Here is a 24,342-nt window from a genome sequence, read left to right as displayed (position 1 = left end):
TTGAGCATTCATCTATGGCAGCTATGCTGAAAGGAAAACCAAAGCCTTGCATTTCTAAAGCAGGCTTCACATTACTTTATGTGTAGCACAAGTCATTGTTTTCCACCCGTAAGTGGATCACACTGCAAGGGGTTGCACTCCTGCACTCAAAGTTCAACTAATATTAACTTTCCAAGGCTTCTGCCCTCAACCTCGCGGTGAGCAAAGAACCCTGTGCAAATAATTGGTAAGCAGCATAAACCACAGAAGGAACCACACTGGTTCAACTTTACTAGTTGGCAGGTTTAGTATTTTGGATGCTATTGAAGCTGAGCTCATCCAGATGAGTTATTAGTGCTTTGACATTTGTGATACCTGCCCCTCAGCATATAGTGGGAACATAATCCTAATTTACGTAAATGTTCATCTTTAGTCTGACAGCTGTCATCAGGTCCTCTCTTTTTACTCAATCTCTTCTTATCTAATAGTATTTATTGGACTGGAATTATGCTATTTTCCATCATGTGAGATAGAGCTCTCTGTACAATGTTCCAGACACTGAGTTTATCACAGGTTGAATAATGTTTTCATTTGGACATGGTTGGCTTCATCTAGTTTATAACATTTGTTTTGTAGACATTTATCTTGATTATGTGATACAGGAACTCAGCTAACTCATTTATTTTTCACTAAATACTGTAATTTATCTCAGCTAAGAGAGAAACAGTACATTGACAATGAGTACTACAGAGCATTTGTGCTGTATCCTCCATCTTAGTATCCATATACTTGAACTGTCTGTTGGCAGTTAAACTATAAATCATTACTCAGGCAAGCCTTGAAGCAGCTTGGAATTTAGACCAAAGGATATCCTGGTTTTGACTCCGGATACATAGTATGTATATACTGTGTTCTTATGTGATCTGTGAATCATTTCTCTCCTCTCTGTTTTACGAAACTCTGTGGCCAGTCTGAGCTATCAGTAATGTGTGAAATCCATCTCAGCAGTGTCTGATTCTAGGTTACAGCTGACATGTGTTAGTTCTGCTGCTAAACTGGGTTGTCTCAGTTCATTCTAGGCTGCAGCTGGAGATGTTTTGGAGTGACTTTTTAAGGTTTAGTGTGCAGTGTTAGGTGGTTGAATTTGTTTTGAAGATGTCGTTTATTTACTGTTTTAAATTCATGCAACAGGTGCTTTGTTTTTGAAAATGAGAAACATCCCCAATGACCTTTGTGTTTTTTCCTTTTGATGTTGAGGTTATGGCTTGGCTTTTTGTACACTACCAGTCCATGTATATTTAAGTGTGCTTTACTCTTTGCAAACTGGTTTATGTTCTAAAATTCATATCATAAACATCACTACCATGTAATGCAACATGGACTGCACAGTTTGTATAAAAGACAGATACAGTAGATATATAAAAAATAAAATAAAGCAATGTTTGGGATCACAGCTTAATAAGAGCCACCTCATTTATAATACTGACACATTCTTGGATGTTTGATCAATGTACCCCACTGGACAAAAACTGTTTAAATCAACGTTGTTTCCACATAAAAAAAAGCCATCAACCTAAGTGAACTTCATAACCCTAACATTTAACCTAATCCAATTACATTATTATTATTTTTTATTTCACGTTGAATTCATGTGACTAAACAAAATGTAAGTCAAGACTCCATGTTTAACTGACGTCGGTGCCCAGTGGAATGGTCCTGCTGAATAACATTGTCAAAACTAAGTCATTGCTGGTGCTAATATGGTTAACCCAGCGAGGCCAGGAAAGAAGCTTTCCATTGGCAATACTAAATGAAAGTCCTGTGCTCTAGTGTTTCACAGCAGCCGAGGCCCGGCCTCCTGAGCTCAACTCCAGCCCACTCATCTGGTTCTATTTAAGGCCTTCAGTGTCGACTCTTATGATTGGCGTACACAACCCCCCCTACTCTTCCTCCAGCTCCAGCCCCAACAAGGAGAAGGAGGCTTTTTAACAGACTGTTTATTTTCCAGGGGAAACCGTTCCTTTCTCCCGCTGCACTGTTCTATCGACAACCGGCCGCTGCTCCTGCTCTTTCTTTCTCTTTCTCTCTATTGCTTTCCTCTTTTTGTCTCCATCCATTCCTATTTTTCTATCTCAAGTTTAGACTATGGATGAGGCCCCCCAACACCTTAGAATGGATTCTCTTCAGCAAACTGCTTGATGTATTTTGGGAGACTTTCAGTTTAATAGGCGTTCCTTTTTGACTCTCCAGCTATATGGCCAGACTCTTGGGAAAATGCACAGAGCCCAGCGTGTGTTCCCATTGGCTGAGGTCTACTGACAAATTGGCCTATGGCGCAGAGGGTGCCCGGCGGTCGCTCTCGCGGACCCATGACCGGGAGCTGGCTGACAGCGTGTTTTTTCCCATCAACCCCAGGTTTGGATGGTGCCGATCCTATGCTACTGGAGCAGTACATGGTGGTGGCCAACTATGAGAAGCAGGAGCCGGCGGAAATCAGCCTGCAGGCCGGCAAACTGGTAGACGTCATCGATAAGAGCGAGAGTGGTGAGTGACCAACCTACACACACACGCATGCATGCAGGCACACACGCACGCACACACACAGTGATGCACACCTATTCATGCATACTTTCCAGCCAGCATCCACATGAGAATTCCCATTTTCACCTCTCAGTCTGGGGTCACGGTCTTTTCTTCATCCCCAATAGTTCCCCTTCTTCCTCCCTTCTCCCCCCCTCCCTTTATATCCACAGCCTTCAAACTGTGCCTTAGCCCTGGAGGCTCACTTTGGCCTGCGGAGAGGCCTGTTTTTTTTACCCTTGTTGGTTTAGGCCGGGGCCAGAATGTTGCCTTCTGTAGGAGGAATGTCTTCCAGACTCCTATATTAATTATCCAGCTCACTTTAATGGAAAGACAGAGAGACATGCTCGATTTACATATGCCAGCTGCACGGCGTCCTGAGTCAGCTGTTTAACCTCTGAAAATGGAGTGCTAGGAGCTGATCCTCAAAAGGAACTGACAATAATCTTCATCTGGCCCTTGTTGAGACTGATTAAATTTGGCTTTTTCACAGTGAATGGTGATAAATGTTATGCAGAGCTTAGTCTGTTGACTGTTATGCATATCATGCCCTCCAGTAGAATCAACGAAATGGTCTACTCTTTATAAAGTCCTGTATACATATGTTGATGGTCTTACTTGATATGCCCCTGTTTACTTTTGCCTATACACTTTGACCCAGTTAAGACTCACTATAACATACAAACACACCTCACCATTAACTGAACCACAGTTCAACCATGGCCGACGCAGCATAAGGAAACCTGTCTGGTTTTCCTTTGCCTTCAGTAGAATGAAATAAGACGTTTTGTCATCTCCATCTCCAAAGCCTCTAGAGCAAGAGACAGGCTCAGTAACAGAGGTTGACGTCCTGGCTTAAATGGTGTTCCCAGACAGTGAAGCAGTAATGTGACTCATGTGTTCTTCAAAGGGGAGGGAAACAGTGATCAGAAAAGCAATTTGACTTAGGTTTCACATTGGGTGTGAGTAAAACCCCATGCCATAGAGGCCTAAAGGAAGAGAGTCAATTGACTCAGACTGCTTTGAAGTGTCTGTACCCACCCGTTGAGTTCTTCCGTTTATTTTTCCTTCTTGGTCCAGTTGGATTTGATCCCACTAGGGAGTCACTTTGAGGCAGATTTCCAAACACCTTGAAGTCCTTCTGCCCGAGGCCTTGACTTGAGTCCTTTCCTCCATAATAAGCATAGAGCTTGATGGATGATGCTGGTGACTGGGCTATTGAAGGCTGCAGTACATTTAGATGACTACAGACTAAATATGTTACTGGTCAGAGAGTTCACCCACCTGCAAGTCTAACTGAATCACTGTCTGATTCATAGGTATACAACCAGTACTGTATAGATGGCATTTGGCATCAACAACTCAAGCACTGGAGGCAGGGGACTCCCAAGTATTGCAGAGGTAGCTAAATCAAAACCCATCAGAGCACTGTCTGAAGCCTGTAGTGTTCAACATAACAGTTAGCATTAGCTAAAGCCTGTAGTGTTTATCAGAATGGTTAGCATTAGCTGAAGCCTGGTGTGTTCAACAGAACGGTTAGCATTAGCTGAAGCCTGTTGTGTTCAACAGCATGGTTAGCATTAGCTGAAGCCATGACACCTCCTGGACAGCATGGAAGAAGGCTAAGCTGCAATGTGGGTGACATCAGTCCTAAGCCTCATGCCAATTCTAAGAATTACAGGTGCGCGTAAAATACTTCAATCCATTTAGTTCAGCATCCATCTCTCCCAGAATAAGTTTGTGTATTTTATAGCATCTGAGGTTGATTTCTGAATCCCAGACTTTCAGTGCTGAAGAAGTTAGATATGTACTTTTTATGAACCCAGAGCTGCTTAAATGTCTCCAGTGCTTTGCTGTCAAATGACAAAAGGTGCTCAGGTATTTATAGAGTCTTGGGGAATTCTTTAAATGGTGTGAATATGGTGTTGATATGGTACTATGCTTCTCTTACAGAGCTATCATTTGTCCAATGAAGAAGATGGCTTAGAATGGAATTTGTCCTTATGTCTGTGTAGTGTCTGCATGGTGTAAGAGCTATTATTTTGTGCTCTACTTACCATGATGGTTCTTGAATTTGAACGTAGAAAGCATTTTGGTAAGTAACTCTATGTACTTTTCTTGTACAATGTAAATATCTAACTGATTTCACTGTTACCATACCCAAGGATAATGCAATTTTAATGCAAAAGATTTCCCATTGCACTAAAGGAACGACACATTTCCTTACCTTGGATTAGATAATATACTTCTGACAGGGGCTTTGAATCTAAGTCAGTTCATTTCAGTTCAGCTTTCTCAGCTTTCCATGTCCCTTTCCAGGCCAAACCATTATTTTCATTTGCACTGGTTTGTTGATACTGCTTTTGCATATTGACCTTCAGTCAGTGTCATAGCTGATGATAATTCATGTTTTGGTGAGAGGTTGTTCCTGGTTATTAGATCAGGTACTGTACCTTGTAAATAAACATAACTCAGAATGGCAACATATATTTTTATTTTGATATTTATATTATACAATTCTTGTAAAAGGCCATGAATGCTGCACTGCCAGGACTCATCAAAGGCAGAGAAATTGGGCAAGATCTATATTTTTGGTTATGTCATTTGCATAAAAATCAGCTGCCACTTTTCTATTATACTCAAAGGCAGTGTTCCATAAATGTTTTATCCCTGATGCCTGATTGCAATCCCTCTGTATATTTTCACTACTGAGTTAGGTCAGAGCTTGCCAGAGAGAGACACTGACTTTGGAGAGGAGATGAGTGTGGGGCAGGGAGAGAGTCAGGGGGAATATGGAAAAAGCCCTTTCCTGCCAAAGTTAGCGGTTCAGAGAGGTTGGTTCATTATAATGGCTTAATGGATCCTCCAGGATGCCTCCTCAACTTACAGTGTGTTAAAGAGATGATAACCAGGGCTAAGCTAAGATAGCACACCACTTTTTAACCTTTACGTAACCAGGTGAGTCAATTAAGAACAATCTTTTTATTTGTCTACAGTTGAACTTTTCTTGTTATCGAAATGCATAGGAAAAGTAAAACATTTGCCATCACATTTCCCTCTAGAGGTATGCTACCTACTCTACACCTCAAGGGCAATGTTAGGCTAGCCTTGCCCAGTCTAACCCATATAATATCCCTCTAAATCTCTTCTGACCAGTGTACGTTTACACTGCTCAAATCCTAGCTCTGCTTTTTAAATTGTAATTTGACAAATTAACTCCAGGAATGTCTGTGTCGGAGAGGGAAGCAGCTTGATTCTGTCTGCCCCTCAGGCTCCCCATAGCTCCCCTGTACCACCCTGCATGTGTGTTCGTCTATAAACCAATAGCCTGCGTCAGTCAGTGGTGAATTCTGGGAACACTTTGTACGGTATTTTAGGCTTAAATGTGAAGGCTCTGTCCCAATTATTTTCCTTGTCTCTCTTTTCTTGTCTCCCTTCATTCTTGATGGACCATGGATAAGTTGAGGAGGTACTCGATGGGTTTCCAACATGTATTTCTCTCTGCGCTTAAATCCTCTCAGATACTGTAGATCAGTGTTCATGAGGAAGAGGAGATGTGAATAAGGAGCTGTTTAACACCATTGGGAACAAGCTTATGCTATGGCCAGACGATGGACATGAAACAACGGATTTGTGAGATGCCTCTCATTTAGGAATAACAATTCAAGTGAAATAGCATTTATGGGCGCCCCACACACGCCATCTGTGCTGCCTAGAGCTGCAGAGGTACGTAGCTTTAGAAAGGACACATTCTGGAGGGGATCCTTTCACATTCTAGGGGGCTGCATTGGCTGTTCCTTAGGTCAACATTAGTACTTTTTCGCTTCTCAAGCTTAACAGAACCATCACTGGAAATTGGACCCAGTATTTTATGAAAACTGGAAGTGAATGTATCGAACTTTATATATTTTGTACTCTATACAGTGGTTAGAAATACAGAAACTTGAAATGAATGGGGTTTTCTCCTGCAGTGCTTTCCAGTGGGATCAGATATCTCCAGTAGTGCTGAGGCTCAGCATTCCACATCATCTCAAGCCCAGAGAAATGCTTGTCACGCTAAAGGTTGTAATCTTAATATCACATCTGTAGCATGAGCTAATATTTCAAAGACTGACCCCAAAACACAAAAACTTGTTTTAGTAAGTAACACTTGTGTTTTAGTAGCAGTTAAAGACAGGCTATTTGATTCAATGTGAGACTTTGGATATCTATAAATAAAATACATGCAGCACAGTAGAGCCTGAGGCACCTCAATCCTGTGTTAAAACATTGCATATTGTCGTTTAGATGAGTACATATGGTATACATTCACAGTAAGAAAATCGAAAGTTGCTGGCCTGTTCGCATTTTTGTCTTGAGCAATAAATGTGTTGTTGATTACAGTAATATGGAGGCTGCAGAGTGTTGAACCTGATACAGTGTTTCCAGACATCAGGTACTGCAGGGGAGACAAGTAGGGCTCAGGCCTTCCTCAACAGATAGGTTCCTCTATTTTGCCCTCCCTCTTAGAAAGAGACAGGGCAGAGGGGATATGAGTAAAGCTTTATCACTTTGAAGTCTGAGCCAAACATCTGTTCACTTGCTCCACTTTTTCCTTTCAAGGAATATTCATCCTTACTGTAGCAGTACCACTTTCCTTTTCACCCTAGAGCCAAATTACGACACACATGGCTTACATAATTATCGTCGTTTTTTTACGATTCATTTTCTCTGTAAACAAAACAAAGAAACTTTTTTTTTTCAAAAGTGTTTGTTAGTGTTTTTGGCTGTGTAAATGAGATTGACGTCAACATTTCATCCAGGCGAAAGCCTAATTAGATAGTTGGCAACCACATCCTTTAATTTAGTACATCCAGTGTAAACTCTGTTGGCTATTTCAAAAATGAACTTACAACATTTATTTGTCCTGTCGTGAGTTGTATCATGGTTTCTTTGCAGTGCAATCACATATGTTGTTTTGTATTGTTAACTCAGTGATTAGATGAGGAGAAAAGCACTGCATGGACCTGAACATAAACATTATGAAATTGCTCCTAATTCAAGTGAATGTTGTTTGTTATGTGTATCTGTCACTGAACCATTTGCAATGGATCCTTGCAATTTCCCTTAAAAGCTCATTCTCGAGAACTACAGTATAGAAAGGAAATAATATTTACTTTATCCATTACTTCCTCAGCACAGCTAGTAACGCAGACTTGAGACACAGATGATAAAGATTCGTACAGCTGCAGAAGACACAGACACAGACACAGATGAGGATGTTAATGGAGATGACAGACATATGGTAGATAGACAGACACAGATAAAGACACAAATGTAGGTGTAGTCGTATAATATCTCTCCACTTCCTCCGTGTTGGGTCCAGTCCCAGCCCTGCTGGTCAATGTATCAAATTGTACATAATACAAACAAAAATGCACATGCATACACACACACACACACATCCTGGGATACAGAAAACGTGCATATATCACCTTTCAACAGCTGTATGTCTACTCAGTTCCAAATTTTCATACATGTCACCAAATCATTTTCAGGGGGTTCATCTTTAAATGTATGTTTCTGTGTGATGGTATGTTGCCAAAACACCTTTAATTTGGTCAAGAAAATGCAACAAAAACAGTTGTAGCACTGGAATATTAACATTTATTCATTACTGAAAGACCAGATTCAATTTTCTGGTTCTCTGTATTTCACGCCTGTGTGTTATAAACCTGCATTGGCAAGGAGATATACTTGTATTGCCTCTTTTGAGGTGCAGTGAACTCAGCCTAAATCAAATCAAATCAAATCAAATTTATTGATATAGCCCTTCGTACATCAGCTGATATCTCAAAGTGCTGTACAGAAACCCAGCCTAAAACCCCAAACAGCAAGCAATGCAGGTGTAGAAGCACGGTGGCTAGGAAAAACTCCCTAGAAAAGCCAAAACCTAGGAAGAAACCTAGAGAGGAACCAGGCTATGTGGGGTGGCCAGTCCTCTTCTGGCTGTGCCGGGTAGAGATTATAACAGAACATGGCCAAGATGTTCAAATGTTCATAAATGACCAGCATGGTCGAATAATAATAAGGCAGAACAGTTGAAACTGGAGCAGCAGCACGGCCAGGTGGACTGGGGACAGCAAGGAGTCATCATGTCAAGTAGTCCTGGGGCATGGTCCTAGGGCTCAGGTCAGTTGAAACTGGAGCAGCAGCACGGCCAGGTGGACTGGGGACAGCAAGGAGTCATCATGTCAGGTAGTCCTGGGGCATGGTCCTAGGGCTCAGGTCCTCCGAGAGAGAGAAGGAGAGAATTAGAGAACGCACACTTAGATTCACACAGGACACCGAATTGGACAGGAGAAGTACTCCAGATATAACAAACTGACCCCAGCCCCCGACACATAAACTACTGCAGCATAAATACTGGAGGCTGAGACAGGAGGGGTCAGGAGACACTGTGGCCCCACCCGAGGACACCCCCGGACAGGGCCAAACAGGAAGGATATAACCCCACCCACTTTGCCAAAGCACAGCCCCCACACCACTGGAGGGATATCTTCAACCACCAACTTACCATCCTGAGACAAAGCTGAGTATAGCCCGCAAAGATCTCCGCCACGGCACAACCCAAGGGGGGCGCCAACCCAGACAGGATGACCACATCAGTGAATCAACCCACTCAGGTGACGCACCCCCTCCAGGGACGGCATGAGAGAGCCCCAGCAAGCCAGTGACTCAGCCCCTGTAATAGGGTTAGAGGCAGAGAATCCCAGTGGAAAGAGGGGAACCGGCCAGGCAGAGACAGCAAGGGTGGTTCGTTGCTCCAGAGCCTTTCCGTTCACCTTCCCACTCCTGGGCCAGACTACACTCAATCATATGACCCACTGAAGAGATGAGTCTTCAGTAAAGACTTAAAGGTTGAGACCGAGTTTGCGTCTCTGACATGGGTAGGCAGACCGTTCCATAAAAATGGAGCTCTATAGGAGAAAGCCCTGCCTCCAGCTGTTTGCTTAGAAATTCTAGGGACAATTAGGAGGCCTGCGTCTTGTGACCGTAGCGTACGTGTAGGTATGTACGGCAGGACCAAATCAGAGAGATAGGTAGGAGCAAGCCCATGCAATGCTTTGTAGGTTAGCAGTAAAACCTTGAAATCAGCCCTTGCTTTGACAGGAAGCCAGTGTAGGGAGGCTAGCACTGGAGTAATATGATCACATTTTTTGGTTCTAGTCAGGATTCTAGCAGCCTTATTTAGCACTAACTGAAGTTTATTTAGTGCTTTATCCGGGTAGCCGGAAAGTAGAGCATTGCAGTAGTCTAACCTAGAAGTGACAAAAGCATGGATTAATTTTTCTGCATCATTTTTGGACAGAAAGTTTCTAAGCCCCTACCATATGAGAACAAGGTTGAAAAATAAAGTAGAGGCTGTCATAGCCATCAATAACAGAGTGTATTTACTCAAACGTCTTAAGGGACAGACACGCAGGCATGTACATTTTAGTCATTTAGCAACTGCTCTTATCCAAAGTGACTTACAGGAGCAATTAGGGTTAAGTGCCTTGCTCAAGGGAATATTGGCAGATTTTTCTACTAGTCAGCTCGGGGTTTTAAACCAGCAACCTTTTGGTTCCTGGCCCAACGCTCTTAACTGCTCTTAACCGCTTAGCACCTCTGAACTGTACTTAGCACCTCTGAACAGATTGCCAGCTATAATTTGCAAACCAATTCTACGTCCCTAAAACACACCTCAGCGAACAAATGGTAGATGAACAGTAGATCGACATTCGGTGGGGTGTGTGGCTGCCTTATTAAAGTGGCCGTAATGTATATTCATATGTCTAACTTTCAAATGTGCTTTCAAATTAAGGTACCACATTCCTATACCTTATTCCCATATTTCCCATATCAGCAAGCAAGACCTCAATTATCTCGTACCCCTCTACATCAGCTTGGTACTGATACCCCATGAATATAGCCAAGTTATTATTATTTATTGTGTATTTATTACTAGTATTATTACATGTTATTACTTTTCTATTATTTATCTATTTTCTCTCTCTCTCTGCATTGTTGGGAAGGGCCCGTATGTAAGCATTTCACTGTTAGTCTACACCTGTTGTTTACGAAGTGAAGTGACAATAACTTTAGCCAGCCAACAGAGAGGAAGAGGCAAAGCCATTACATTTTTCCTATTACTATAGCTGGCTAGCCAGGTGGATAGCAGACTGAGGCTAATATTATAGTTCTGTCATCATCGGCATTATGGGAATACTTGTTCTATGTGGAATAGTGACACGGCAACAGTCAGAGGAGTGGTGGGGGTTACGTTAATGTCAAAAGTCGCACTCTCGTGTCCAAAGAATGCTCGCTAACTTTTTTAGAAAGAAATAGTACATTTGAGAGGGAATTCTCACAAATAAAATGTTGCAATCCATTTAATAAGCACATTAACACACTCCAGACTCTGCATTGTCAGGGAGATACTGCACACCTCAGCAGTTGAAAGGCTCCAGTCCAAAGAACTGTAGACATTTATTTTAGCTCTCCGTTCTCCATTTAATTTCTTGGCACCGGGTTTGTATGAAGCCACAGCCTTGGTGTAAAAATTTAACACATTACATGGCTTGTTAGGGCCTTGAGCCTTTGCCAATGCGGGGGCGCAGGGCCAGATCCAAACAGCAAGGCCTTCTAGTATGTAGACCCACACAAACTCAATCTAAAGTAACATTTAAAACTGCTGCTGAAGCATGTGTGATTGCATTTCCAGTGAACATTCCAGTCTTCATAATGGGGGATGTGAAGAGCTGTTGGCCATCTTGGATTCTGCTTTCCACAACAAATAGAGCATTCGTGGAGCGCCACATCACAGAGAAGGTTTGCAAGGGTTTATTTGTAATACATTTTTGTGATATCCAATTGTTAGTTACAGTCTTGTCCCATCCCTGCAACTCCAGTACGGACTCGGGAGAGACGAAGGTCGAGAGCCATGCATCCTCTGAAAGACAACACTGCCAAGCCGCACTGCTTCTTGACAAACCGCTTGCTTAACCCAGAAGCCAGCTGCACCAATGTGTCGGAGAAAACTCCGTACAACTGGTGACCGTGTCAGTATGCATGCGCCCGGCCAGCCACAGGAGTCGCTGGAGCGCGATGGGACAAGGACATCCCGTCCGGCCAAACCCTCCCCTAATTCGGACATCGCTGGGCCAGTTGTGCGCCGCCTCATGGGTCTGTGTCCCAGGCCGGGATCAAACCTGTGTCCGTAGTGACACCTCAAGTACTGCAATGTAGTGCCTGAGACTGCTGCTCCATTCAGAAGGGTTTTGTCATTTCACTCTCCTGCAGAGAACAGCCATGACCTCTCCAGAGCTAGGCGACAGAGAAATGGTGTTGAAAAGCCTATGTGGCAGCAGCCAAGGGGCTGGTTTTTCAAAAACCTGATCGGATTACCCCTATCGGATAGGATTTAATGTTAGAATTGACATAGGGATAAGGATTTGGTAATCCAATCTGATCTTTAATCAGGAATTGTAGGTGATTAGGATTGTTTTGATCCCAAAAATCATGAATATTTTGAACACATTAGAAGGGTGGATTCAAGGTGGTTTTGGAAAGGTGACAGGCACTACAACTAAGAATTGTCAATGTAACTAAGGTGAGGAGGCTTCAAAAACGTTATTACATCTAAAATACATCTAAAATCCAAAGGTTAATTATGTAAATTGACTGCAGTAAGGTATGTGGTAAGTTATGTTAAGTGTCAGATAAATGCATCTCAAATCAAATCACATTTTATTTGTCACACACACATGGTTAGCAGATGTTAATGCGAGTGTAGCAAAATGCTTGTGCTTCTAGTTCCGGCCATGCAGTAATATCTTACAAGTAATCTAACCTAACAATTTCACAACAACTACCTTATACACACAAGTGTAAAGGAATGAATAAGAATATGTACATAAGAATACGTGAATCAGTGATGGCCTAACAGCGTAGGCAAGATGCAGTCGATGGTATACAGTATATACATATGAGATGAGGAATGTAGGGTATGTAAACATTATATAAAGTAGCATTGTTTAAAGTGGCTAGTAATACATTTATTACATCAATTATTCCATTATTAAAGTGGCTAGAGTTGAGCCAGTATGTTGGCCACTCAATGTTAGTGATGGCTGTTTAACAGTCTGATGGCCTTGAGATAGAAGCTGTTTTCGATATGCTGATAGAATTTAGGGAGCCCTGTTTTGAGATTAGCCTTGTTAAAATGCCCAGCTACAATAAATGCAGCCTCAGGATATGTGGTTTTCATTTTACATAGAGCCGAATTAAGTTCTTTCAGGGCCGTTGATGTGTCTGCTTGGGGGGGAATATACACAACTGTGATTATGATCGAAGAGAATTCTAAGTCAGGTGAACAAAAGGACTTGAGATCCTGTAAGTTGTTATGATCACACCACATCTTGTTAATCATAAGGCATACACCCCCGCAATTCTTCTTACCAGAGAGATGCTTGTTTCTGTCGGCGCGATACGTGAAGAATCCAGGTGGCTGTATCGACTCCGATAGCGTGGCTCGAGTGAGCCATGTTTCCGTGAAACAAAGAACGTTACAGTCTCTGAACTCTTGTTCTGATATTGTCTACCTTGTTGTCAAGAGACTGGACATTGGCGAGTAGTATGCTCAGGAGCGGTGCGCGATGTGCCCGTCTACGGAGCCTGACCAGAAGAACGCTCCGTCTGCCCCTTCTGCGGCGCCGTTGTTTTAGGTCGCCTGCTAGCATCCAATCTATTGTCCTGGGTGGTGGGCCAAACAGAGGATCCTCTTCGGGAAAGTCGTATTCCTGGTCATAATGTTGGTGAGTTGACGTTGCTCTTATATCCAATAGTTCCTCCCGACTGTATGTAATTAAACCTAAAATTTCCTGGGGTAACAATGTAAGAAATAACACATAAAAAACAAAATACTGCATAGTTTCCTAGGGAACGCGAGGCGAGGCGGCCATCTCTGTCTTAGGGAATCTACATAATTATAAGTGATATGCAGGCTCAATTTTTTTCAAGGTACCTTTATTCATGTATAGTGAACAAAAATATAAATGCAATATGCAAAATGTCAATGATTTTACTGAGTTACAGTTCATATAAGGAAATCAGTCAATTGAAAGAAATTCATTAGGCCTTAATCTATGGATTTCACATGACTGGGCAGGGGTGCAGCCATGGGTGGGCTTGGGAGGGCATAGGCCCACCCAAACACGCAGCCAAGCCCACCCACTCGGGGAGCAAGGCCCTGCCAAACAGAAGGAATATTCCCCCAGAAAAAGGGCTTTATTACAGACAGAAATATTCCTCAGCAACCCCCCCACCAACCCTCTTCAGACGATCCCACAAGTTAAAAAGCCGGATGTGGTTGTCCTGGGCTGTCGTGGTCTGCAGTTATGAGACCGATGGAAGTACTGCCAAGTTCGCTAAAATAACGTTGGAGGCAGCTTATGGTTCTCAGGAAACAGCTCTGGTGGACATTCCTGCAGTGATCATGCCAATTGCACACTCCCTCAAAACTTGTAAAATTGTGTGACAAAACTGCACATTTTAAAGTGGCCTGTTATTGTCCCCCCCACAAGGTGCACCTGTGTAATGATCATGCTGTTTAATCAGCTTCTTTATATTCCACACCTGTCAGGTGTATGGATTTTCTGGTCAAGGAGAAAATCTCACTAACAAGGATGTAAACAAAGTTGTGCACAAAATCTGAGAGAAATATTATTTTTGTGCGCATGGAAAATTGCTGGGATATTTTCTTCAGCTCATGAAACATGTGACCAACCCTTTACATGTTGCATTCATATTTTTGTTCAGTGTAGTTACTCATTTCTGTTTCCCCAGGTTGAAATAGTACCACAACCTGTCCAGTAGATGGCATGGTGTAGGCCTGTTTAAAGCACTGAAAAACTGGATTCTGTGATCTTGATTTTGTGGTATCTGGATCAGAATGATCCAATACGATTATTTTATGGGGGGAAAATGGCTTATAAACAGCCAGATTTATCTGATCCTGGATAGCATGAAATAGGATTACAGAATCCGGATCATTCTGATCCCCCCAAAAAAGGTTTTGAAAAACTGGCCCTTAGGGTTGGTGCAACGATCAAGGTGTTAGGTTACTGTCTGTAGCCATTCAGGCACTGAAAACACTGGTCTGTGTATTATTTCACATCCACTGAGTGACTGAAATTGACTCAAATGTGCCAAGTGAAGCATGAAATGACTCACAAGGCCTTGGAATGTACATCTCACTGTTAATTTAATAATAATTTATTCCCATGCACTTCATACTTTTTTTCAGATGAAGCTGTCCTGTGTATGCTCAATACTGTATCTTTCACCCAGACATTTGTCTAGAATCCAATTGACTGAATAATGCAGTCATATCCCAAGGACTTCAATCATATCAAGCAAGACAATGATAATGGAGATTTGAGCTACTGTACCAGTTACGTCCCACCGATTTCAAGGGTAACGAGGCTAAATCGAGATTTAAATCATCACAAGGACATCCAAAACCACACTGTCCTCCCTTTGATGCTGTTGGCTTTAAGGCTAGGATGGCGCTGCAGAGCTGTATAGCTGCCGTCTAACGAGTTCCTGACCAATTCTGCTGTTTTGTGTGATTTCCTATGACCGAAAACAGCTTCTGGACATCAGAACAGTGATCACAAACCTCGATTTGGATAAAGATTTCTACTTCAACGAGTCAACAGCTGTGGATGTACTGCTCATTCAGGACCGGGCCCTAATCCCCGGGATTCGAAAGAGGAAAAGGCGACGCCAGAGAAGCAAACGAGCGAGCTCCCTGCCGAGACTAAGACGGCGTGTAAGTAAACACTCCCCCCACCCTCCATTCTTTTGGCGAACGTACAATCACTAGAGAACAAGCTGGACGAGCACTGTTCGAGACTATCCTATCAACGGGATCTGAAGAATTTTAATATTCTATGTTTCTCGGAGTCGTGGCTGAACATGGTTAATATACATTTAGCAGTTTTGTTATGTATTGTCAAGACCAAACGTCAGTTTCGGTTAAGGTTAAGGGGGAGGTGTTTGTCTCTTTGTTAACAACATCTAGTGTGCAATCTTTAATGTTAAGAGTCTCAAGGTTTTGCTCATCTGAGTTAGAATACCTCATGATAAGCTGCAGACCATACTATTTACCAAGAGAGATTTGATCTATATTTTGTAGCTGTCTATTTACCACCACAAACCGATGTTGGCATTAAGGCTGCACTCAACAAGCTGTATAGGGCCAAAAGCAAACAAGAAAATGCACTTCCAGAGGCAGTGCTTCTAGTGGCCAGTGTTTTCAATGCAGGGAAACTGAAATCCGTCTTACCTCATTTGTTTTTTATCAGTATGTCACCTGTGGAAAGAGGTGAAAAAACTCTAGGTCACCTTAACTCCACACACAGAAACGCATACAAAGCTATCCCTCGCCCTCCATTTGACAAATCTGACCATAACTCTATCCTTCTCATTCCTGCTTACAAGCAAAAACACCAACATGAAATACCAGTGACAACATTTACTAATATGTCACCTGTGGAAAGAGAGGTGAAAAAACTCTAGGTCACCTTAACTCCACACACAGAAACGTATACAAAGCTATCCCTCGCCCTCCATTTGACAAATCTGACCATAACTTTATCCTCCTGATTCCTGCTTACAAGAAAATACTTAAAACAGAAGGTACCAGTGACGCGTTCAATACGGAAGGGGTCTGATGAAGCTGCAGCACAGATTGGAATATGTTCTGGGATTTATCCGATGACATTTAGAAGTTTAGAACATCAGTCACCTTCTTCATTAATAAGTGCATCGATGATGTCGTCCCCACAGTGACCATACATACATATCCCAACCAGAAGCCATGGATTATAAGCAACATTCGCACTGAGCTAAAGGCTAGAGCTGCAGCTTTCAAGGAGCGTGACATTAATCCGGATGCTTAAAAGAAATCTTGCTACGATCTCTGACGAGCCATCAAACAATCAAAACCTCAATACAGGATTGAATCCTACTACACCGGCTCTGATGCTTGTCGGATGTGGCAGGGCTTGCAAACTATCACAGGTTACAAAGGGAAAACCATCCGCAAGCTGCCCAGTGACGCGAGCCGGCCAGATGAGCTAAATTCCTTCTACGCTTGCTTCGAGGCAAGCAACACTGAACCAAGACCTTTAAACAGGCTAACATTCACAAGGCCGCAGGGCCAGATGGTTTACCAGGACGCATACTCAAGTTGGCAAGTGTCTTCACTGACATTTTCAACCTGTCCCTGAGCAAATCTGTAATACCTACAGACCACTATATTCCCTGTGCCCAAGAATGCTAAGTTAACCTGTCTAAATGACTATCGCGCCGTAGCACTCACATCTAGAGCCATGAAATGCTTTCAAAAGCTGGTCATGGCTCACACCAACAAAATCATTCCAGACACCCTGGACCCAATCCAATTCACATTCTGCCCCAACAGATCCACAAGTGACACAATCTCTATTACATTTCACACTGCCCTCTTCCACCTGTACAAAAGGAACGCTATTCAGCACCAGCGGGGACAGACAGCTCAGCATTCAACACCATTGGCCTCCAAGCTCACTAAGCTCAGGACCCTGGGACTGAACACCTCCCATTGCAACTGGATCCTAGACTTTCTGACTGACCGCCCCCAGGTGGTGAGGGTAGGCAACAACACATCCACCACTCTGACCCTCAACCCGTCGGCCCCTCAGGGGCATGCTTAGTCTCCTCCTGCACTCCCTGTTCACCTGTTCACCTACGTCTGTGTGGCCTCGCTTGACTCACACACCATCATTAAGGTTGCTGATGACACCACAGTGGTTAGCCTGATCACAGACGATGAGACAGTCTATAGGGAGGAGGTCAGTGTGGTCCTGGCAGTGTGCTAGCAGTGTGGTGCAAGGACAACAATGTCTCCCTGAACGTCAGCAAGACAAAGGAGCTGATTGTGGACTTCAAGAGATGGGGGGCCGAATATTCCCCCATCCACATTAATGGGCTGTAGTGGAGCAGTTTGAGAGCTTCAAGTTCCTCTGTGTCCACATCACTAAGAAATGTTCATGGTCCACACACACCAACACAGTTGTGAAGAATGCACCACAATGCCTCTTCCCTCTCACGAGGCTGAAAAGGTTTGGCATGGGTCCTCAGATCCTCAAAAGCTTCTACAGCTGCACCATTGAGAGAATGTTGACTGGTTGCATCACCACTTGGTATGGCAACTGCTTGGCAGACGACCGTAAGGCGCAATAGAGGGTAGTGTATACTAGAGATTGACACAGGAGTGAAAAGTCATTCCTGTCCCCTCTTGTCCTGTCAATTTGTTTCCTGTGCTGTCCCGATCCTGCAACATTTAAATAACCCTGTAAATTTCCTGTCCCATCCCGATAAAATCACTCCCTTCCCATTCTAACTTTTAAGCGCAGAAATAAATCCTAAATATCTTCCTCTGTTAGCTGCTCGTCTGTCTGTCTGTCCCCGCTCTGTGGCACCATCGCATTAGTGGAAACCAAGACTGTTCGCAGGGCAAGCTAGGGTGTAGCTAGATGTTCGAGTCGCATCAGGGACTATTTTAGCTAACCCCTAACCCTTTTCCTAACCTTAATCTAATTATCCTAACCTGATACGTTAATTATCCTAACCTGCTGTGAAAAGTCACTTATGCAAGTCAAAACCGTCAGTTATGCCTTGAGAACAGTCGTGGTTTCCACTAATGCGATACAGCCGCTCTGTGTGTGAATATCCTAGCAACTGCTTCCTTTGGCTCAGCGCTCACGAGACAGTTGCTTGTACAAAGCTGATAACAACCACCTTACCTACACCTACTTACTTACCTAGAGTGTGATGAATTCATGGATATAGACATGTGTAATTATGTACGTCTACTCGTGCATCTGATTTAAGTAGTAACTGGAGCGAGAGTGAGCCGATAATTGTTCTATTATTTACATTTTCTCTCTGCATTGTTGGGAAGGGCCCATTAGTAAGCATTTCACTGTTAGTCTACACCTTTTGTTTACAAAGCATGTGACTAATAACATTAGATTTTATTTGATTTTGATTAGAGAACCTGTCACTGATAGAGAATAGTTCATGTTTTCTCTATATCCATTAGTCTTTCAACCACCCCAGTCATCAAAGGAACATTTTTGAATCAGGGTCTATTAACTAGAACAAACATTATTCCTGAAATGGAGGAGGAACACTTCTCTAAAGTCATTTATAAAATTATAAACCATACTGAAAGATGCTGTCCTAGTCGACAAGCACCCCACAAAATCTCAATTGACATCCCTCTCTCTGTGCCCCCAGGCTGGTGGTTTGTCAGTACAGCGGAGGAGCAGGGCTGGGTCCCTGCCACATACCTGAATACCCACAGCAACACACGGGATGACCTGGAGCTGGGCGCCTCCAAGTCCAGGGAAGGTAAGAGCTCCACACCGCTGTGAATACAGGAAGAAAACCTCAACATCCAGAATACAGTATACAAGCTGCACCACCAAACAGACCACGTAAGCTTTCGTCACTTCCAGCAACTGGGTGAAATTTGTGGATGTGCAATATCCCACAACCTCCAAGACCTCTGTACCCCCACTACCCCCATCTCTAGATGGGTACAGTAGTCTGACTACCACCCCCGACTGACGGTAACGTCTGACTTTCCCCCAGTGTGAACAACCTTCTTTGTGCTGCTGCCACTATAAACACCCATGAACAAGCTCCAGAGTCAGCCCTGAATAAATACCCTGGAGAAGGAGTGTCAGGGCCTAAGCCACAACTCCGGGTTGAGGTGCACTGAGTGACGTACTGTACTCTACAGTATCAGTGTAGAAATTCAAGGCAATACTAAAACGAGGTTACCTCCTTGGAGTTTAGGATGGTAATCGAATGAAAGAGGTGCGTGCATGTTTGGTTCACTGTAGGGATTTTTTATTTATTTTTTTACCTTTATTTTACTAGGCAAGTCAGTTAAGAACAAATTCTTATTTTCAATGATGGCCTAGGAACAGTGGGTTAACTGCCTGTTCAGGGGCAGAATGACAGATTTTGTACCTTGTCAGCTCGGGGATTTGAACTTGCAACCTTTCGGTTACTAGTCCAATGCTCTAACCACTAGGCTACACTGCCAGATTGAGCTTTGAGGAGTTTGTTTGTGAGTCAGTCACTAGCCAAGTCATGTCTGAAGATAATTATTCCGTGCTCTGAGAAAAATCATGTCAGTTTATACAGACTGATTATGAAACAAAACTAGAAGATATTGATGAATGTTGCTCTGTCTGTGCAATGGTTGAATGCTGCTATATTCTGCATTAAAACCTTCAAATCTGACAAGAAACACACCTAAGCAAGAGGGTTGTTTGCCAAACGATCAGGCTGATATAAAATTGGGATCTACTCATACAGTCATTAGACCACCCTTTCCCAAAACACACAGCATGGGTTAGACTATAATGTCATTGTGTGGCAGTCCAAGCTGTGTCATAATCGAGCCATTCCCAATATCGAGAGTTGCTTTTACCGTTAGTGCCTTAACATTTTCACTCTCCTGTCGCTCACACTCAGAGTGCTAATATTGTGCAAAAGTTTTAAAAGGTTAAAAGGTTATTTTTACAGTAGAAATAATTACATACCTGCAGTACCTTCCTAATGCATTCCATGTAGTTTGGAAAGAATACACTTTAAGGATTGAAATCATTTACTTCCAAGCAAACATTAACATTTTCTAGCACTCTGGTTAAAACAGCATTATAGTACTGAGTGTCGACTCCAAAACACTGTGACCCACATTACCCCTGGCACTGTAGATCTTCTGACTGAAGGAGAGAGGAGAGAGCACATGGTGCATTGAATTAACCTCTATAGTCCAATAGTTACACAGTAATCCCAACAGGCCTCATCCTCCCTAGGCCTGCATACAGAATACATATCCATTCTGTATAAAACATTTTTGGAGAGTAATTAATATGTCTGTTAGCGTGACAGCTTTCTGGATTTTCACATTTACACAAACCCCACAAGTACCCCCCCCCCCACCCACACACACACACACAGAGACCCACACACACACAGAGACACACAGATCGAGAGAGACACACACTATAGTAGTCTAGCTATCTATTCAATGCAGATAGCAGACGCTGCCAGAGCGGTTAGAGGACAATCTGTCAGTGTAATTAGCATGTATGTGTCTAGTCAGTCATGGAAATGTCTCAGGATCGATAATGAATCTCTCTGTCAGCCCTGTGGCTTGTGCTCCACAGCACTCTCTAAGACACTGTCATTGAGATGGGGCTCTTGTGGCAAACAGGAACTGGAACACAAAAATTTTGCAAAAACAAATTCCTCTCACTGTCAACTGTGTTTGTTTTCAGCAACTTAACATGTGTAAATATTTGTATGAACATAACAAGATTCAACAACTGAGACATACACTGAAAACGTTTCAGACATGTGATGAACAGAAATGGAATAATGTGTCCCTGGACAAAGGGGGGATCAAAATTAAAAGTAACAGTCTGGTGTGGCCACCAGCTGCATTAAGTACTGCAGTGCATCTCCTCCTCATGGACTGCACCAGATTTGTCAGTTCTTGCTGTGAGATGGTACCCCACTCTTCCACCTGCAAGTTCCCGAACATTTCTGAGAGTTCAGGCCTCGGTGTAACGCTCATTTGTTTGACGATAAACACGAATCCGACCATCACCCCAGTTGAGGCAAAACCGCGACTCGTCAGTGAAGAGCACTTTTTGCCAGTCCTGTGTGTTCCAGCGACGGTGGGTTTGTGCCCATAGGCGACGTCTGGTGAGGACCTGCCTTACAACAGGCCTACAACCCTCAGTCCAGCCTCAATCAGCCTATTGCGGACAGTCTGAGCACTGATGGAGGGATTGTGCGTTCCTGGTGTAACTCGGACAGTTGTTGTTGCCATCCTGTACCTGCCCCGCAGGTGTGATGTTCGGATGTACTGATCCTGCGCAGATGTTGTTACACTTGGTCTGCCACTGCGAGGAAGCTGTCCGTCCTGTCTCTCTGTGGCTTTGTCTTAGGTTTCTTACAGTACGGACATTGCAATTTATTGCCCTGGCCACACCTGCAGTCCTCATGCCTCCTTGCAGCATGCCTGAGGCACGTTCACGCAGATGAGCAGGGACCCTGGACATCTTTTTTTTGGTGTTTTTCAGAGTCAGTAGAAAGGCCTCTTTGGAGTCCTAAATTTTCATAACTGTGACCTTAATTGCCTACTGTCTGTAAGCTGTTAGTGTCTTAACGACTGTTCCACAGGTGCATGTTCATTAATTGTTTATGGTTCATTGAACAAGCATGGGAAACAGTGTTTAAACCCTTTACAATGAAGATCTGTGAAGTTATTTGGGTTTTTATGAATTATCTTTGAAAGACAGGGTCCTGAAAAAGGGACGTTTCTTTTTTTGCTGTGTTGAATATGGCTTTAGCTGAAGATGTTGATGTTTGGAGGCTATGACAGTCTAATGGTGAATCTGTCCCTAATTGGGAAGACTGTCACATTAATGAATAACACTTGGACATGTACTTAGGATGGTCATATTTCATCATTTGTTTTTATTTTCATGAGTTCTGTAATACCTAGAATAGGACGTAGATTGACTCATCCAATATAATGGTCATCATTTTCAATATAATGGTTATCATAATGGTTATGATTTTTTGACATTAGTGTTCTGGAGGAGTATGTGGGTCAGTTGTTGTATATTTTTGAACAGGGACTTCTTTTATTTCCTTTTTTTTCAAAGATGTACATTTGCCCTGAAATCTGAACTGCCTGTTCATCTTTGAGATTAGTGCTCTGGTTTAGTGATGGGAAGCTTTTTTTGAATTAGATATTTTTATAAGCCCTGCCGTTTATAGTGTTGGCATGTGACAAAAGATCATTCCCATCTCCTGCATTTAACCAACAAAAACAATCAACAATTATAGACCTGGCATAGAGCTGCTGCCAAAGGAATTCAGCTGGTCTATAAATTGGATGGCATTCCCAAGCAGCAATGTGTGCCCCAGATGCTCGTGCAGGACAGGATGGGAAAACCATGCTAATAACCACACTAATTACAAGCCACAGAGAATCTGTCCATAGTTTACATTTCCTGTATAACGTGCATTCACCCGCTTCATGCACCAGTCCTTCTAATGTAATGTGGTGTTGTTGTTTCCATGTTCGCCATGTAAGTAACTAAAGTCGGTCCTTTAGTCGATTCCATGTTGTTTGTGCAGTGTGTCTTTTCTGTTTATCTGCCAATTTGTGTGTGTGTGTATGTGTCTCGTCACCATGTGCGCGGGTCAGTCACTAAGCACCGTAAGGCCCATCTGAAGAGGCTGGACCGGAGATGGACCCTGGGGGGAATGGTCAGCAGGCAGCAGAGCCGAGGTGATCAGAGACAGGGCGCCGAACTCCTCCTCCTCCTTCACTGCTCATCCTTCTATTCTCTGATGTCCCATTTTCCTGAACCCACTGTACCTTGTCCTGTCTTATCTTTCATACCTGATGCCTAATGTCTTGGTTTGTGTCGTATGCTGTATGCTTCTACGCCATCATGATCCACACCCAATAACCACTAACACCGTTATAAACCAGCTAATTAACATTCCAGACATGTCATTACAATGCTAAATTGGTTTTTAGATCCACAATGGTGGCTTTCAGCAGTTACAGGTTTGACCTTTTGCTAGAAGATAAACATCGGAACACATTGACCATCTTGTTGTTACTCAGTTTCTGCACTTGAATGCGGTAGTGTTGGAAGAGATTGTGTCATGTAAGCAGTTTATTTTAATTAACGGCTATGTGCAACTCCAATCTTTTCTGAATTACAGCTATAGAATCACAACAATCTAAAAGTTGGTAGGCCGCATTCAATATTTTGCCACTTTAGTTGGCTTTGTTACCAGCCAAATTAAACATGTACACATACTGTATGTACTTTTCAAAAGAGCTAAAAAGCCAGACGTTTATCAACGAGAGGTGTTTAGAGCAAGCAGGTCTACCGACGGATCAGGCTAATGAAGAATTGTATTCATCTGTTAGAGTGAAAGTGTTTGTGCTTGCAGTGAAAAGTGAAAAGTGTTTGTGCTTGCACACATTACACTTGCCTCGAGACTGTGAGGATATGCTATTTGAGTCCAGCCCAAGGTTTGTGCTTGGCAACAGTGTCCACAGCGCGCATAAAAACGACCAGCCTCTGGAGTAAAAATAACTTTTTCAACTGCAGGAACTAAATCTTGCCTGTGGGGAAAAAAGCAGAAATAGCGCTGACTGCAGGAAAATTGTTTCTAAAAGTTATGCAGGCGATGCATGTTGTGGTTAACATAATATCTTATTCAGAGGTTCCCCCCCACTGTAGGCCCCTGTAGGGAGTGCCCTACCAAGCCTTAAACAGAGAGACTGGAAGTCCCATAAGTCAGTGCAGGGGAGAACAAAGCATTCAGGAAGTGGCCTTTTCGGTTTTATTTACAAGGCCCTACATCGTCCTATTTCTTTGCAAGTAAAATACATTTTCACTGTATCCTTATTCAGTCCTTATAAATCCCTGATTGAGACTCAACAGGAGTTGAGGAAAGGAGAGAGTTATTAGATATCAGATAGGAATCCAGTCATTCCAGTCTTAGCATGCAAATAGGACATCTCCTCTCTACACCATTGGGCTGTGTTCCCTCCGCCTGTCTGTGTTTTACGGTGTGATGAGATGAGAC

The 24,342-nt window shown here is 43.0% G+C and overlaps 1 protein-coding gene across 1 annotated transcript in view; it reads left to right on the top strand.

The window, feature by feature from the left end:
- The window catches only part of LOC135512320 (SH3 and PX domain-containing protein 2A-like), a 110,414-nt gene that overhangs the window by 70,994 nt on the left and 15,078 nt on the right, over positions 1 to 24,342 (top strand). The window contains exons 7-9 of the mRNA XM_064934237.1: positions 2,395 to 2,523; positions 18,931 to 19,044; positions 22,937 to 23,020. Of these exons, the coding sequence (XP_064790309.1) occupies positions 2,395 to 2,523; positions 18,931 to 19,044; positions 22,937 to 23,020 (327 nt within the window). The remainder of the gene's footprint in view (positions 1 to 2,394; positions 2,524 to 18,930; positions 19,045 to 22,936; positions 23,021 to 24,342) is intronic.

The sequence above is a fragment of the Oncorhynchus masou genome, chromosome 24 (assembly GCF_036934945.1).
Source record: "Oncorhynchus masou masou isolate Uvic2021 chromosome 24, UVic_Omas_1.1, whole genome shotgun sequence".
In the NCBI taxonomy this organism is placed as follows: domain Eukaryota; kingdom Metazoa; phylum Chordata; class Actinopteri; order Salmoniformes; family Salmonidae; genus Oncorhynchus; species Oncorhynchus masou.
This window is presented reverse-complemented; position numbering and strand designations above follow the sequence as displayed.